The sequence below is a fragment of the Sipha flava genome, unplaced genomic scaffold (genome assembly GCF_003268045.1).
Source record: "Sipha flava isolate LNK unplaced genomic scaffold, YSA_version1 472_pilon_pilon, whole genome shotgun sequence".
NCBI lineage: Eukaryota > Metazoa > Arthropoda > Insecta > Hemiptera > Aphididae > Sipha > Sipha flava.
Window position 1 is genome coordinate 517,669 of NW_020273258.1, and position 14,973 is coordinate 532,641.

The 14,973-nt window shown below is 34.2% G+C and overlaps 1 protein-coding gene across 1 annotated transcript; it reads right to left on the reverse strand.

Annotated features, from left to right (window-relative positions):
- Positions 1–11,761: 11,761 nt before the first annotated feature.
- Positions 11,762–14,582, reverse strand: LOC112689825 (forkhead box protein B2-like). The gene is made up of 2 exons (XM_025563691.1): positions 13,971–14,582; positions 11,762–13,782 (listed from the first exon to the last, which is right to left on the reverse strand). The coding sequence occupies exons 1-2, from the start codon at positions 14,321–14,323 to the stop codon at positions 12,996–12,998; spliced, it is 1,140 nt and encodes a 379-aa protein (XP_025419476.1). The 5' UTR covers positions 14,324–14,582; the 3' UTR covers positions 11,762–12,995.
- Positions 14,583–14,973: the final 391 nt, after the last annotated feature.

Here is a 14,973-nt window from a genome sequence, read left to right on the forward strand (position 1 = left end):
CTTCAACGTAGCAACGCTCACATGCTCAAAATTCCCAGGCACACGAACGGTTCTTACTGACCCTGTAAGTTTTTTTTGCATCAATAATCCCGTTATATTCACACTATCCATCCTCTTCAAAATTGTGTTACGATTTGGAATCGGCCTACGCAGTGAAACATTGAAGTGCCGGCAAAATTGTCGTTGGGTTTAGGTCACGGACTCAACGTTAGCATAAAACTGTCTCATAACAAAATAAGGTCCCACATCTTGAGTGTGACTGAAACTTCCGATTCACTTTTACACAATAGGACCAACTCAACCATCGTCACTTAACTACTTGCCATATGCTACCCAATATAAAAATATACGGTTCCTGGTAAACACCGTATATTATAATATATCCTTTAGTTGTGATAATTGATATAATTGAAATCTTACTTAAATGTATTCACCATCGTATTACACCGTAGATATTAGGTATTAGAAAATTATATTAGTTTTTCAATAGCCTTTTAGAAGCTAAAAATACCAAACTTATCCGTGCAATATATTATAAATCAAATTGCTGTGTTTTTCTTTCTAACCTATTCAGTTATAAAGAGTGTAATTTTTCCGTATAAAATTTATGGTTTTTATTTTTACAGATCAAAATTTAGGGGGGTCGAAGACGACACTGTGCATATTTTTGTTAATTCGGACTTATAAAAGTCTGTACAAATTATGTTTTAGCACTGAAAATGTTTTTGCCCTAAGAATGTTTCGAAAGTAATTTTTATTCCAGTTGTTCGTTCTTGTGGAACGCATAAAAATAAATACATTATATTTTAATTCAAGTAATTATGCAATACTCGTACTGTTTCGGTATATTTTGCTAACAGAGTGCATGTAACGAGAAGAATATACTTATAAGGTATAATAACAATATTGGTTTTCTTAAACTTCGTATGCTTGCGAATAACTTTAAAAAATGATCCTTAAAAACCATACTGAACACCTCAATACTCTGACACTACGAATAGTACGAATAAAAATAAACGAAATTACAACTCGCCCTGCTTACACTTGTCGACCATCACTTGTGTGTCTGCAATACGCCATGATCTGTAGCGTTTATCAACCATATTCGCAGGCACGTATTCGTGTGTACCAAAACAATATTATTACCATCAAGCGATCAGTGACATAACTTGAAGAAAATTCAGAGGAGGGGTATATTTTTTCAACCAAAAATGTTATAAGTATAAACATGAGCTTGCGCTCAGCTAATTTTTCAACTACCACACATTTGTTTTACTCGAAAACAATTTTCACCGTTCATACCATCGGCTATAGACTCTATCCGATTGACTTTATTGTTATGCTCAAAATGCTTTTGAGTATTCATATAGTTACATTATGTACTAATTTTAACTTTGACATGCACTCCACGCGTCACACTGAAATATTATCGTTACATCATCGGTATCACCGCGTTCAACATTTTAAACGTTCGCAAGTTTGATTTCACCTCTTTCGTGTTAAAAATTGAAATCAAAACACGAGCGAGGGTGCAATTCAAGACACCTTTGTCTCTTCGACAGAAAATCTGAGTGAAGGGAAATGTCTTCCCCTTGCCACTTCTCTCCCAGATTACGCAAATATTTACTGCGTTATAAACGAAACGTCGCGGCACTCGTGTCAAATCGTGTACGCACTATTATATGTTATAAATAACAATTAAATAGGAGTTATTAGATCGTTGGACAGACGAACCGCGGCGTATGTCGTACATTAGATGTAATATAATATGTACAAACCGCGCCTTTGGGCCTGAGCTAATAAGAAATTATTTTACGGCGCGCGGGCGCGCGCGCGAGAGAGAGAGAGAGAGAGAGAGAGAGAGAAAACTTTACTGCAGCCGCGGTTTACTGGTAGAGAACCGCGGGCGTGCGCCGTAAATACGTTATGAAATTAATTTTGACGGACCTCGTATACGTATGCACAAAACGATTAATAACAATATTATAGTAAAAACAATAATGATAATAATAATAATAACAGGTTAGAAAAGTTGAAAAACGCAAAATTTTAAATCTTGTATCGTTATAATATCATTGCCGCATACGTATCATTTGTGAGATAACGATATAACAGTGGTTCTTAATCGGTTTTTTTTCTGTATGACAACACTCAAATTCAGATTTATAAAAATTGTCACACACTTGAAACGATTAATATATTTTCGTAAAAGCAATAATTATAAATCTACATGACTTATTATAATTAAACCATTACAATTGTTTTCAAATCAAAAATCAAAATATTTATGTATACCATTAAAAATTAAACATTTCCAAGTATGTGATTAAAAAAAAGTATTATTTTACAAAAACAAATCAGATACTTGCGATTGGTGAACTGTACTTATATTACTTTTAATTAGTGCAAAAAAATTAATCGATTTGAGATTCGTAAGAATTAGATTTTTTTTTCTTTGCGATACACTTCACGGTATAATACATGAAACATCGGTGGAGAATCTCACGTGGTATGTATAATGCATATACATTCCAATCGTTTACTTATTATACATAAATATATACATGTATAATGTGCGTGTGCGTGCTTGTGTACTATCTTCAGAAGTATCTGTGCGTACACGCGTGTGGGCACACGTGCCGCCGCAATTGGGTCGTGATAATATAATACTATGCATTATGTTACTGTAATCGATTCGAATAGTCATTGCAGTTTTTATAATATACATTTTTTTTCTTTTACTGTCAGACCTCGGCGCGTAGCGAAGGATTCCACACGTTTGCGTTGTGCGCGCATAAAACAGATATTTTATACCGAACAGTGTTTTGTTAATATTGAAATCCGTTGTACCTGTTGCTGCACGTTGACAATATATATATTATGTTTGTATGGTGACGTGTTTACATGTATTTATGAGGTATACGGAAATCCGCACACCCGGGGTAACTCGTTTGAATATAATCGTGCGTACAATATAGAATATGCGCACAGGAATGCGGCGTAAAATAATAAAAATGTTATTATTATTAACATTGTTATTATTTTGCATTAGCGCTCAAACATCGGTACTTAAATTACGTCCGAGTCATTACTTATTTTATTGCTATTCGTAATAAATTCGGTAAACAGAGAAAAAACGATCGTTTTATAATCGATAAAATTGTATTTTTACACATGGTTAACCTACAATAATGATATGCTCTTGTACTTATTAACGTACTTACGTATATATGGGTACTTGCATCTGTCCCGACTTGCCCCAGATGTATATTAAATTTAAACGAATGGCACTAAATTTTGGTAAAATTAAGGTCTTACTATAAATGCTTTGAAATTGATGCACAATAAATTTTTTTTTTTGTAAAGTATAATATGTATAAAACAGTATATAAAGTGTACATATTGTTTGAGAATTATTATTACACAAATTAATATACAAAAAATTATCTCACGTATTATTACGTATAATAATGCTCAAAGCATATATCTATATGATTACTTATCGAGTAAATTAAATTTGCCCGTAAAAACGTGTACCGATAAAAATATTTAACAGTTATTTAAATAATGCATGATAATAATTCATATATTATGCATGATTTTATTTATTTTAGTGTATAATAAATTTAAACGAACGTGTAAGTACGTTTTGTTGTTGTGTCATCGTTCCGTTTCGTGTTAACTATTATAATGTATTTATATTGCAACTCGTAATGCAATACTAATTACATTATAATTTTAGTACTAATTACTAGTAAAATATATTATTTATATGTTATTACTAATTTTACATAGTTGCTCATTAGTAAACACAAATTACATAAATGATTCCAGACAAGATCACGACAACCATCGGATAGACAGACAACCTAACGGAATGGACCGAATAATATAACGGGCAATCAAGCTACACAACGGCTGATGAGTCGAATAAATTATCACTTATAAAAAGAAACAATAATAATTAATATTAATTAATATGAACTAATTTTGCATATTAATCAATAAAATTTAAAATAACTAAAATCTAGAATAATTTAAAATACGTTAAATAATTTAAATAATTTTATAATTTTAAAAATTCTACATTAATTTTTTTTTTACCAATATGTTTTGTACTTAGCATTTATAGTGGATTTGAAATTCACGGTAATAAGAACGTGATTAATATTAGTAAATTTTGTTTGTAGAATACTGTTTAATACCTAGTGACATCAACTAAAATACATAGACAATTTTTCATCTGTTTTATTGTGTAAATTATTTTTTAGCAAACAGTTGAGCGTTTTAGTAAGTTTTTCGGAGAAATGTTAAAGGGGACGCTTTATAAGCGCTGTTAGCGGTAGGGGGACTCAATCCCCTTGTGCCCTCCCTCCACTTTAAGCCTTAATTATACACGGAGTATAAGGCTTGCATCCAGTCTACGACATTATAAACCTATTCTTAAATATTTGTTGTCGGTACTTTCGAAAGGTGTTTAGCTGATCCTCCGAGAATGTAGAGCCAATCGAAGTATCATATACCTATATCATAGGAACTTTATTTGTTTTCTGAATTGAGGTAAATGATGAGCAGAGTTTACCCCACACCAATAACGTTTTATGCTTTATGTTTGGTAAAATTCAATTTTTTTTTTTTTCATATAGAATATTTTAAAATTTTAAGATTATTTATGATTATCTTAATAATCTTAAGAATGAATTATTTTGTTTCTTATAATTTTTGTCGATGTATATATAATATTTCGTTTAAACAACTAATTATATGTTATATTATTTTGTTTACTCTTGTATAGATAATTATTTTGGCAAATTTCACCATACTATTATAGTTTGTGTGGTATACAAATTGATTATCACAGTATTTTTAACGGATTCATGTCACTATAAATATTACAGTGTATTGAAGTGTACCTACATTTATTATTCTCTCTCTCTTTCAATTTGTAAATAATTATTTTAATCACACCATCAATCATATACTTGTAGTAGTATATATAGAGTCGATATTCGTTGACGTGCATAGGAACACTGTTTAAAATAAATTCGTAAGATTATAAATATATTACATAATATTGAAAATCATATACAAGTAATAATGACAATGAAGATTAATGTGATTAGAAATCATTGAGTTTTCTCTCGTGTGCTTGCAGTTTGTATAGTTTCACACAATAATTATTATTACAGCTATGTAAAAAACAATAGTACCTGTATAATATCGGAACAATTCGATATCAAACGATAGTGTCCACATAATTAGACCACGTATACGTGCGGAAATAATGTATTATACTCTCGTTTTCCATTACCGTAAAATAGTTCGTAATATATAACATAAACGTGTACTTAGGGATTTTAAAATATTATTTTTAGTTGGAAGGAATCCGAATTCTACATGATTTCTCTGGGAACGAATTCGATATAATCCGTGTAAAAAACACAAGTGTAAAAACATTTTTGTGGTGGAACAAAGCGTTTCAAAACCCAAAATAATCACATTGAAAACAATTACATTTAGTAAATCAGAAAAATACATATATTTTTTTTTATACGGTTAAGTTTTATAGTCGTGTAACGCAAATTAGTTAAAATGTAACTATCATGTAACATAGTTTTTTTTAAATAATTGGTATAGGTATAATATAGAAATAAAAACCACATTAAATATGTTTATAGCTATATGTTTTTATAAGGTTTATAGTTTTAACAATTACGACTTATGGGTGTTATTAAAAATGATGTTGGTAACCATGCTGTACTTATGACATGGCAATTAAAATGACACTTATTGCTTTTAGTATAAAAATCAATCCGTAATTTTTACATAAATATGTAAAATAATCAATTACATCAATCGTATCCTAATATAATGATTTGGAATAACCTCAATTATTTTGATCTGTTATGAATATTATTAGTGGCATTCAATTATGCCTTTATTCTTATAGCCGCACGTGATTTTTATGCAATATACACATATACTAAATAATTTTACTATCTTATATAATATATTATTTGCAATCATATAATTGTAAGTTAAAAGCAATAGATCGTTAAAGAAAATCATCTTTCAAATTAAATGTAATATAAATTAAATTATTCTGGGACCTATCATGTATCTAAATCACGGGTGATATACTAGTATAATATAATATAGTATATAAATATGTCTTGAATGGAAAAGGGTGGATAAGCCGAAAATACATATGAACAACATACAGATTTGTGTATAATTTTACATTATTAAACATAAATTATAAATTACATAGTATAAGTATTACACTTATACTATATAATTTATATGTATTTATATGTTTATATAATGTATATACATATATACGTTTTTGAATTTATTTTTTGTTTTATTAAAATATCAAACGCATTTCTTTATTAACATTTTTATTATTATTATTATTATTATTATAATTGTTATTGATCTACAATAACTTGTACAATAGCTTCTACAACAAAAGCCAATACCTTGGTCTTAATTGATTTTTTTTTTTTTATTATGTATTGTATATTATAAAGCGTTATAAACGATCGGTAAAACGATTTGATAAATATTATACCTATTTCTACCTTATAGATGTTTAATAGAAAAAAATAAAGCTTGTATAAAACACAATTTTTACCATATTTTATAAGAAGTCTGTTATAATATTATACACCTCGAAATTCAATTCAAGTCAACTACGTATAAATATCGTACATGCAATGTACACATTCCGTTTTGGACTTTTAATAATCATTACAATATATTACCGTGTGGGCATATTAAAAAAGTTAACACGCCGTGAAAGTACGAAAACGAATGCTCTTTCGAAATAAATTCTACATAAATCCAACACGCGTATTATACTGGTGCGGTGCCTACCTTACATTTGCGCCCAAAATGTCTAGTCAAAAAATCAGACCCAAACGACCGTATAATATAATGTTTATAAATATATATAATCACACCTATAAATACGCTTCACACGCGTAACCGCCCTAAGTGTTTGCGCTCGAGGCAAATAGTCAATTTTATCGTATAAACATATTTATATCGAATGTACGTTGCAGTTGGAATACGTATCACCGAACACATAAATGTTGTACATATAACCATATAGGCAAAAACATATAAATACACAACTGCGTAATGACACGACGTGTAAAAAAAGTCATTATATATAATATCATATTACGTGTGTTACATATACACACACTTATACTCGTTTGGCGAAGTGCATTAATTTTTCATTTTATTATTATTATTATTATTTTTTCACTTATGTTTCGTTAAAGTGCCCACGATTAGATATATAATTTAACCAAAGCCGTCGCCATCGCTGCCGTATGCGCTCACAACGACTCGCAACGTTTCATGATTAATACGATAAAACCCTTTAATTGATGATTATTATTTTTTCCTGTTAATCGTCCACCTACGACTGTCCTTAAACGATGAACGTCGAACATATTACACATCAAACAGTGAATCGAAATTGTGTTTAACGCGTGATTCGTGTATACGTTACTTATGTGAAAAACGTGAAGAATTATTATGTATCGTTGAGTGAACTAGTGTGCACATCCGTGCGTATTACAGTTCACAACAAAATTATAAATACTGGATGTAAATAAAGATTACACAAGGAATTGAAAGACATCGCAACGGAGAAACACTTCACCGTCAAACCGACACATGGACCACACAAAAATATAGATTCTAATATATTATGAATTTATGGTATTAAAAACAAAACACTATTATTGTAATTATTGTAGTAGAAATATTATGCCTGGTACACGTTATGGTAATTAAATCGAAAATCCTATGCACAAAATAAAAATTACAGTTCAGTATACAGCCATAATGTACCTATAGTAAAAGCATGCAGTAGTACGGTTCTAGGGCAAAATAGCGAAACAATTAACCGTATATATCAAAATCGTGAATTGATAATATCAAAAATAAAAATAGCGAATTCTAAAATAAGCGATCATGCATAATAGCGTAACTGCAGTTTTTTATCATTTCTATTTTGAATACTACACATTTTAATATAGTACTTGGATAAGTTTCAAAACTTATAAAACTGTAAAACTATAACCTGTTTTATTAATAATTAGTATTTTTAATAATATAATAAATATTATTTAGCAGGAAGCCACCCAACTATATGGAAATGTATTGATGTAATAAAGAAAATTGGAAATTTAGATGAATTAAAACAAGAACGGTATAATGCTATAGAACAACCAGAGATTAAAAAAAATTACAAGAACTATGCTAAAAGACTTCATTCGTTAATTACAAATTACAATACTAATGATAATAAGAACTTTGTAAATGGTATATCATTTTTCACTAAATGCCTAATTGTTGTTTCAAAATTATTATCGCTAAATTATATATTTTCGCTCTTTTTTAAAATTCGCTGTTTTTATTTTAGCCAATATTAATTCGCAATGTTTACATTCGCGGTTATTTTTTCGCTATTTTGGCCGGATACCCAGTAGTACTGCAGGGTTGTTTTCGAATCGAACATAATTTACAGCGAATACGTATTTATGATGTGTGTGTGTGGAAGAACTGACCATCAAATATTCGAATTTATTTTTATTTGTTTTATAGAAAACAACTTGGGAAATATTCATCTTCATATTTTTAGTACATTTATGTGCGATCTGATATCTTAATAATATGTTCGTACGTATACAGTAATGAAAAAGTACATTATAGTCATCGTGTTACATTATTCCCCGTAAATACGCGTACCTAAATTTATAAATTATATATAAATGATTTTTTTTAAAAAAAAAAAGAAGAAAAAAGCTTACCATCCTTTGATGATATACTGAGAAAGCTGTGTGGTACGTTATATGATGATAATTTGTGGTGGTGGCACAGATTAAACGTCGAAATCCGAGAAATTAGACGATGTATGAAGGTTAGGTTATTGTATTAAGGTAACCAATTTTATAAAAGCACAAATATTACAATGGTTCGATCGTGCTACAAGAAAAGATGAAACAAAAGCCGTGAGGACAGTCATTGAATACCAAACAAATGGAAAAAAGCCAAGAAAGTAGACCAAGTATACGTTGGATTGACGGGATAAATCAAGACTTGAAAATAATGGATATAAAGGATTGAAAAGATGTGATCCAGGATAGGGATAATCGGAAAGTTGTGATGGTTGCAACGAAAACTCTTGGAAAATCATATAGCCAAGAAGAATAAAAATAAGAAGATAATTCATTTACATCACAAATAGACATTGATTGCAATAAATAGTTATACATTTTTTATAAATTATAAGCATATATTAATTCTTGAGAAGAATAGATATTTATTCAGCATATTATTAGTTTGTAGTATAATTTCAATGTTTCCTTACGTATGCGCACGGTTGTTAAAATTAACGAGTTTCGCCAAACCCAGACGACGCGTCAAAGATGAAAATACATAGGTATTTGTGAGGCTATGTTTTGATAGAAGTTACACATCAACGATTCGTACCTATACATAAATACTATCAAGGTTGGTATAAATACTTCCAATATTGTTACGAGTGTTTGATACTTGTATACAGACTAGGCGAGACTATTATTATACTAGACGATGTAGATACAATATTATACACACCGATATATGATATATTTTTTGTAGGTATAACTATTTTTTTTTTTTGGTTTTGGAAAAATTGTAAAAACAAATAATTATATTTTGACCTTCACGGTGTACTACTGTATACACATACTTCTCATCTTACTTGTACCTACACAATGTATGTCTATACAATTTGTTTGTAAAACATTTTTTTCCCTCTCGAACAATAATAAAATGACTATAACATTTTCACTAGTATAATTTGTTTACAAGTATATACGCACGTATGTATACAATATAAAAATAAAAAAAAATCTTTTTTCCCATTATGTACCCGCGACAACTACTAAAATATATACGTAATACATACATATATACTTTTATACCTTATATATTATATACTATATGCAATATATGCACATCAATTGTGATCCATCTCTTCCTCTTCCAGTCGATTAGAGAGACAGCGTCGATGAAAACGATATATTATACACACAAAAAGACGACGACTACGTCACGAAATATTTACAAACTTAAGCACAAATTCACATACTCTTTCACACACTCACACACACACACACACACACGCGCGCGCGCGCGCGCGCAACATACAATCATTACAATCCCACGAGTGTATAACGATGACACGTAGACTTATGTGCTAGACAATATGTCATAATTTTTTAGAGAATAATTGAAAAATAACAAGAGCACGTATAAATTTGTATATATTTAGAGAGATAGAGAAATATATTCATTCCGCCCCATCGAACACTCATGATACACAGGATTCTGTCTAATTCTGTGGCTTAATGCAAAAAGGATCAATTTTTCGCAAAATAATGAATTATTGTTCAGATAATTACTGTTATAAACAAAACCCAAACGACGAGCTATGATAATAAAATACCTGTAATATAATTCTTCAATCGAGTTCCAACATTAAGTACATACATTAGCCAATCTAAAGAATAATAAAGTTTTATATGGGGCATTATAATGCTATATACTACTAAAAATGGTTGGGTTTTAGAATTTTGTTTTTGATTTATAGAATAACTATACTGTAGGTACTAGTATGGTTTTTAGTTTGCTTAGCAACAGAGGAAAATACCGCATTTGTTTAAACATTAATCCCGAAAAACAACGGACTCTACCTACTAATCGCAAATGTAATCATGACATTTCGTTAAAAAATGACATGTAGTTTTGATCTTTCTTATCCCAATCCTTGGGGAATATATTGTATATATTATATAATATAGGTTTTATTCATACATAATACTATCTTGACACCACAACAGCAAAAGTGTAAAAAGTGTAAAAATTAAAGTCCATATAATTCAACTTTTTGAAAGAAAAAAAAATGGATACGTGCGAATCACAGAGGTTTGATTTACAATATTATATGTAGTACGATATGTATTTTCGTGTAGCGACATAGTGAACATTTATAAACATTAATGCATAACATATCATAACTATAACCCACCCCGTTTTAATCGTAAAGATAAAATTAAATATTTTCAGTTTGCGTACTTTATAGTTTTGTGTAAAAATGTATACTTTGGGATTTTGAGAATAATAATGCTGATTGCAGTATATACTAACAGTAGTTAATATTTGTTTTTTAATGTGTACACACATAAAATAACAAAACGTTAAGTACCTACCTGTAGCATAATAAACTGTACCGAATTTAAATACCATACCTAGCTGTATGTTGAAAAAAATCTTTCAACACGCTACGACATTTCGGCGAGTCTTACCTGCATAAATGTTTGAAAAATCGCAGAATCAACTTTATAATCGTAACATTTGCGTTCGTCGTAAACAGATAAAATATCATAATAATTGCTAGTAACCGAGAGCTAAAAGTGTAAGGAGCAAAATAACAAAACGACTTATTAAAATACATTATTTTATTGTTTCCGATTACGAAAATTGCACGTTTATTCATGGAATCATATATTAATATATTATACACTGCACTGACGTATAATATAGGTATAGATATACAGGGTACCTATACATACATGCGAAAAATATTTACAACACACATTGTTTAAAAAATAATTTAAAATATATAATAATAAATATTTATTGTACACGATGAGGTGGGGTAACATAGTATTTATATATAAAAAAAAAAAAACAAACTGAAAACAAATCATAATATTTAATAGGTAATAATAATATTAATAATAATAATAATAAAAATAATGATAATGAGTGATACTACCGCCCATACAGGTACAGTACGTATGAATATAGCATAATACGAGTATATGTATATACTACATTACGTTTACACGTCGCACTAACGATATAAACAATTATTAATCGCGTTCGGTTTGTTCTATTTTTATTTTACAAACGCGCAACCCCCCTACCACAACCAAAAACAAAATATCGTAACTTAAAATATTATATATAATATACCTATATAATTGTTACTGCACATTAAAAACTACATCACAGCAAAACGAACACTAAAAACTACATTAATATCTATTTACTTATTTTTTATGTTCAGTACTTTATATTTTTATTTTTTACACGCACACAATGTTATGTGATGTATAATTAACCATAAATATATATACATATATAGTTACTTGACAAACGCGTTGTAAACACAATGTTATTTATAAATATAAATATGATAGTATTTGGGTAAACTGTTTGATCTGTAAACAGTCCTTAAGTATGGAAACACGAAAGAGAAAAAAAAAAAAGCAAAATTTAGTCGAAAAAAGAACGGTTAAAAAAAATAACGTATTATTTATATCATCGATCGATGTGTTTTGCGCACAACGATGTGTACAAAATTATAACATAATATTTACGTGTCAGGTCGGCGCTAATGCCGATGGAGTTAATTCAAACGGCAAGAGCAGTCCCAGTCAGTTCCTTTTCTTTTTTCCGTACAAAGTTTTTGCGTTGAAAATTAACTGTTGGAATATTTGCAAATTTCAATGGGGCCGTTGTTCGTTTCGCGCACAACCGGGTACTCGCACGTACTTTATGGGACACGAAAGCCGATCGGACCACTTGCCGAAAATGATTCTTTTCACGGCGATTTTTTCGTGCGTGTACCGATGCACTGTTTAAATGAAACACGCAGGCGCGGTGTGTACAGGGTGCACACGTACGCGCGCGGAACCGAGTTCGCGAATTATGATCGCACGAGATCATATCGATATTTAAAAAAAAAAAAAATATCAAATCATAACAACATTATCGATACGTTGTTACGCGTTTCAGCGCGCGCGATCCGCGTAACACCATACCGGCGGCCGGGAGTCCGAAGTGCTGCCGCGATAACCTTACACGGCGCGAACCCACGGCACCTGTACGCGGGGGGGAGGGGGTCAACGACGTGCTCATCGTCAGTTGTGCGGGAAATAAGACGCCGCGTACCGTAAGTATTGCTGGTGATGGTGCTGTTGTAAATGCTGCAGCTGGCTGTGGTGATGGTGGTGGTGGTGCTGTCGCTGAAGGTGTTGCTGGTGGTGATGATCTTGGAACGCGATCGCTGCGGCCGCGGCCGCCGCTGCATGGTGCAGACCGTACGATACCATCATCGGGGCCGGGTACGCGGCCGGCACGATGGACGGGAACCGGCGCAGGATGTCGTCGTCGTCCGTGTCGTCGGAGGCAGCCGACGACGAGGCGGTGTTGGCCGCGGCCGGGGCGCGCAAACACGGCGGCGCAGCCGGTGACTCCGCGGACGTCTGATCCGGTCCGATGAGACTCTCGATGTCGAACGGTCTCTTGGCCGACGGCTTGATGATGGTGGCCGTGGTGGTAGTGGTGTCCACGTCCACTGCTGTGATGCCGTGTCGATGACGTCTGTGGTGCGCGGCCGCGGTACCGCGACGGTGACGGTGATGACCGCGCTCGGCCGAGTTGATCTGCTGCTGCTGCTGGTGCTGGTGCACGTGATGGTGACCGTCGTTGACGTGATGGTGAAGCGTCGCGTGTTGGGACGTGAGCGACGGCGGCGGCGGGCTGCCGGCCGACGACGAACACCGCGACGACGACGCCGAGGACGCGCCGGACGACATGGACGAGTGTCGCGGCGAACCCGATGAGGCCGCGCCGGACGACATGGCCGGATGGTTGCGCTGCATGTGCGCCAGGTTGTTGGCCAGGGCGATCAGTTCATTGTCCAATCTGTCCGAAACAAGGGGAAAACGATATTATTCAATTCACGCTCGTTACATTATCCGGTCGAAATATTTATTTATCGCAACGGTCACGTCGCGCACCCATCGTCCGTTAACACTACGGGGCGGCACCGAACGAAACGTAACATAAGAATAATAATGGTTGATAACGTAATTATCGTGTACCGTTCTTACCTGTCTTTGTCGGACTTGACCAGCTTGAACCGTTTGCGGCGTCTCAGCAACGACCCGTTCTCGAACATGTCCAGAGCGGCCGGGTGCAGCGCCCAGTACGCGCCCTTGCCCGGCCGGTCGGGCATCCGCGGGATCTTGACGAAACAGTCGTTGAACGACAGGTTGTGTCGCAGCGAGTTCTGCCAGCGCTGCGTGTTCCGTCGGTAGTACGGGAACTGGTCGCTGATGAACTTGTAAATGTCGGACAGCGGCAGCATTTTCTCCGGCGAGCTCCATATGGCCATGGCCGTCAGCGATATGTAACTGTACGGCGGCTTCTGGTCGCCGTACGAGTCGCGACTCGGGCGCGGCATTTTCCCCCGCGCCGACAGCGGTTACGCGGCCAAAGGGATTCGCTCGATCGTCCTTTAAGCGACTGCGCTAACGTAACACACTTGATGCGGACGAACGCGATGTGTACACGTACGGTATTCGCCGAGCGCGTCCGATTGAATATTGTAATACAATAATAATAACAATAATATTGACGACGGCCGCGCTACGGATTTGAACTGCGTAATACGGACGTGCGACGACAGCGAGTGAGTGCGGACTGAACGGACGTGGGGCCACCGGGTAGACGACGGTCGTGACGGTGACGGTGACGGCGGCGGCGGTGGCAGCGGCGGCTAACGCGGTCCAATGGCACGCCGGCGCGGAGCCAATGGCTTGGGCGCGGTCACCGACGCAAACGCCGCCCTCCGTGCCCCTCCGCTTGCTGGCGTTCGGCCCAAGAGGCGCGGATACGGATGCGGCTCGATCGTGTCGTTATTTCCTGACTCCTTCTCCCGTCGCGCACACGGTATCACACCGCCCGCCCGCGACCGCACCTATGCCAGTGCTATCGTGCCGCGTGTCGCGTACCCGCCGCCTACCATGCGCCTTCGGTTTTCCTTTGCCCGCGCCGCCCGAAAAAAACGTTCCTCAACAACACGACGTGCGGTGCGACGATCGCTAGTCCGGT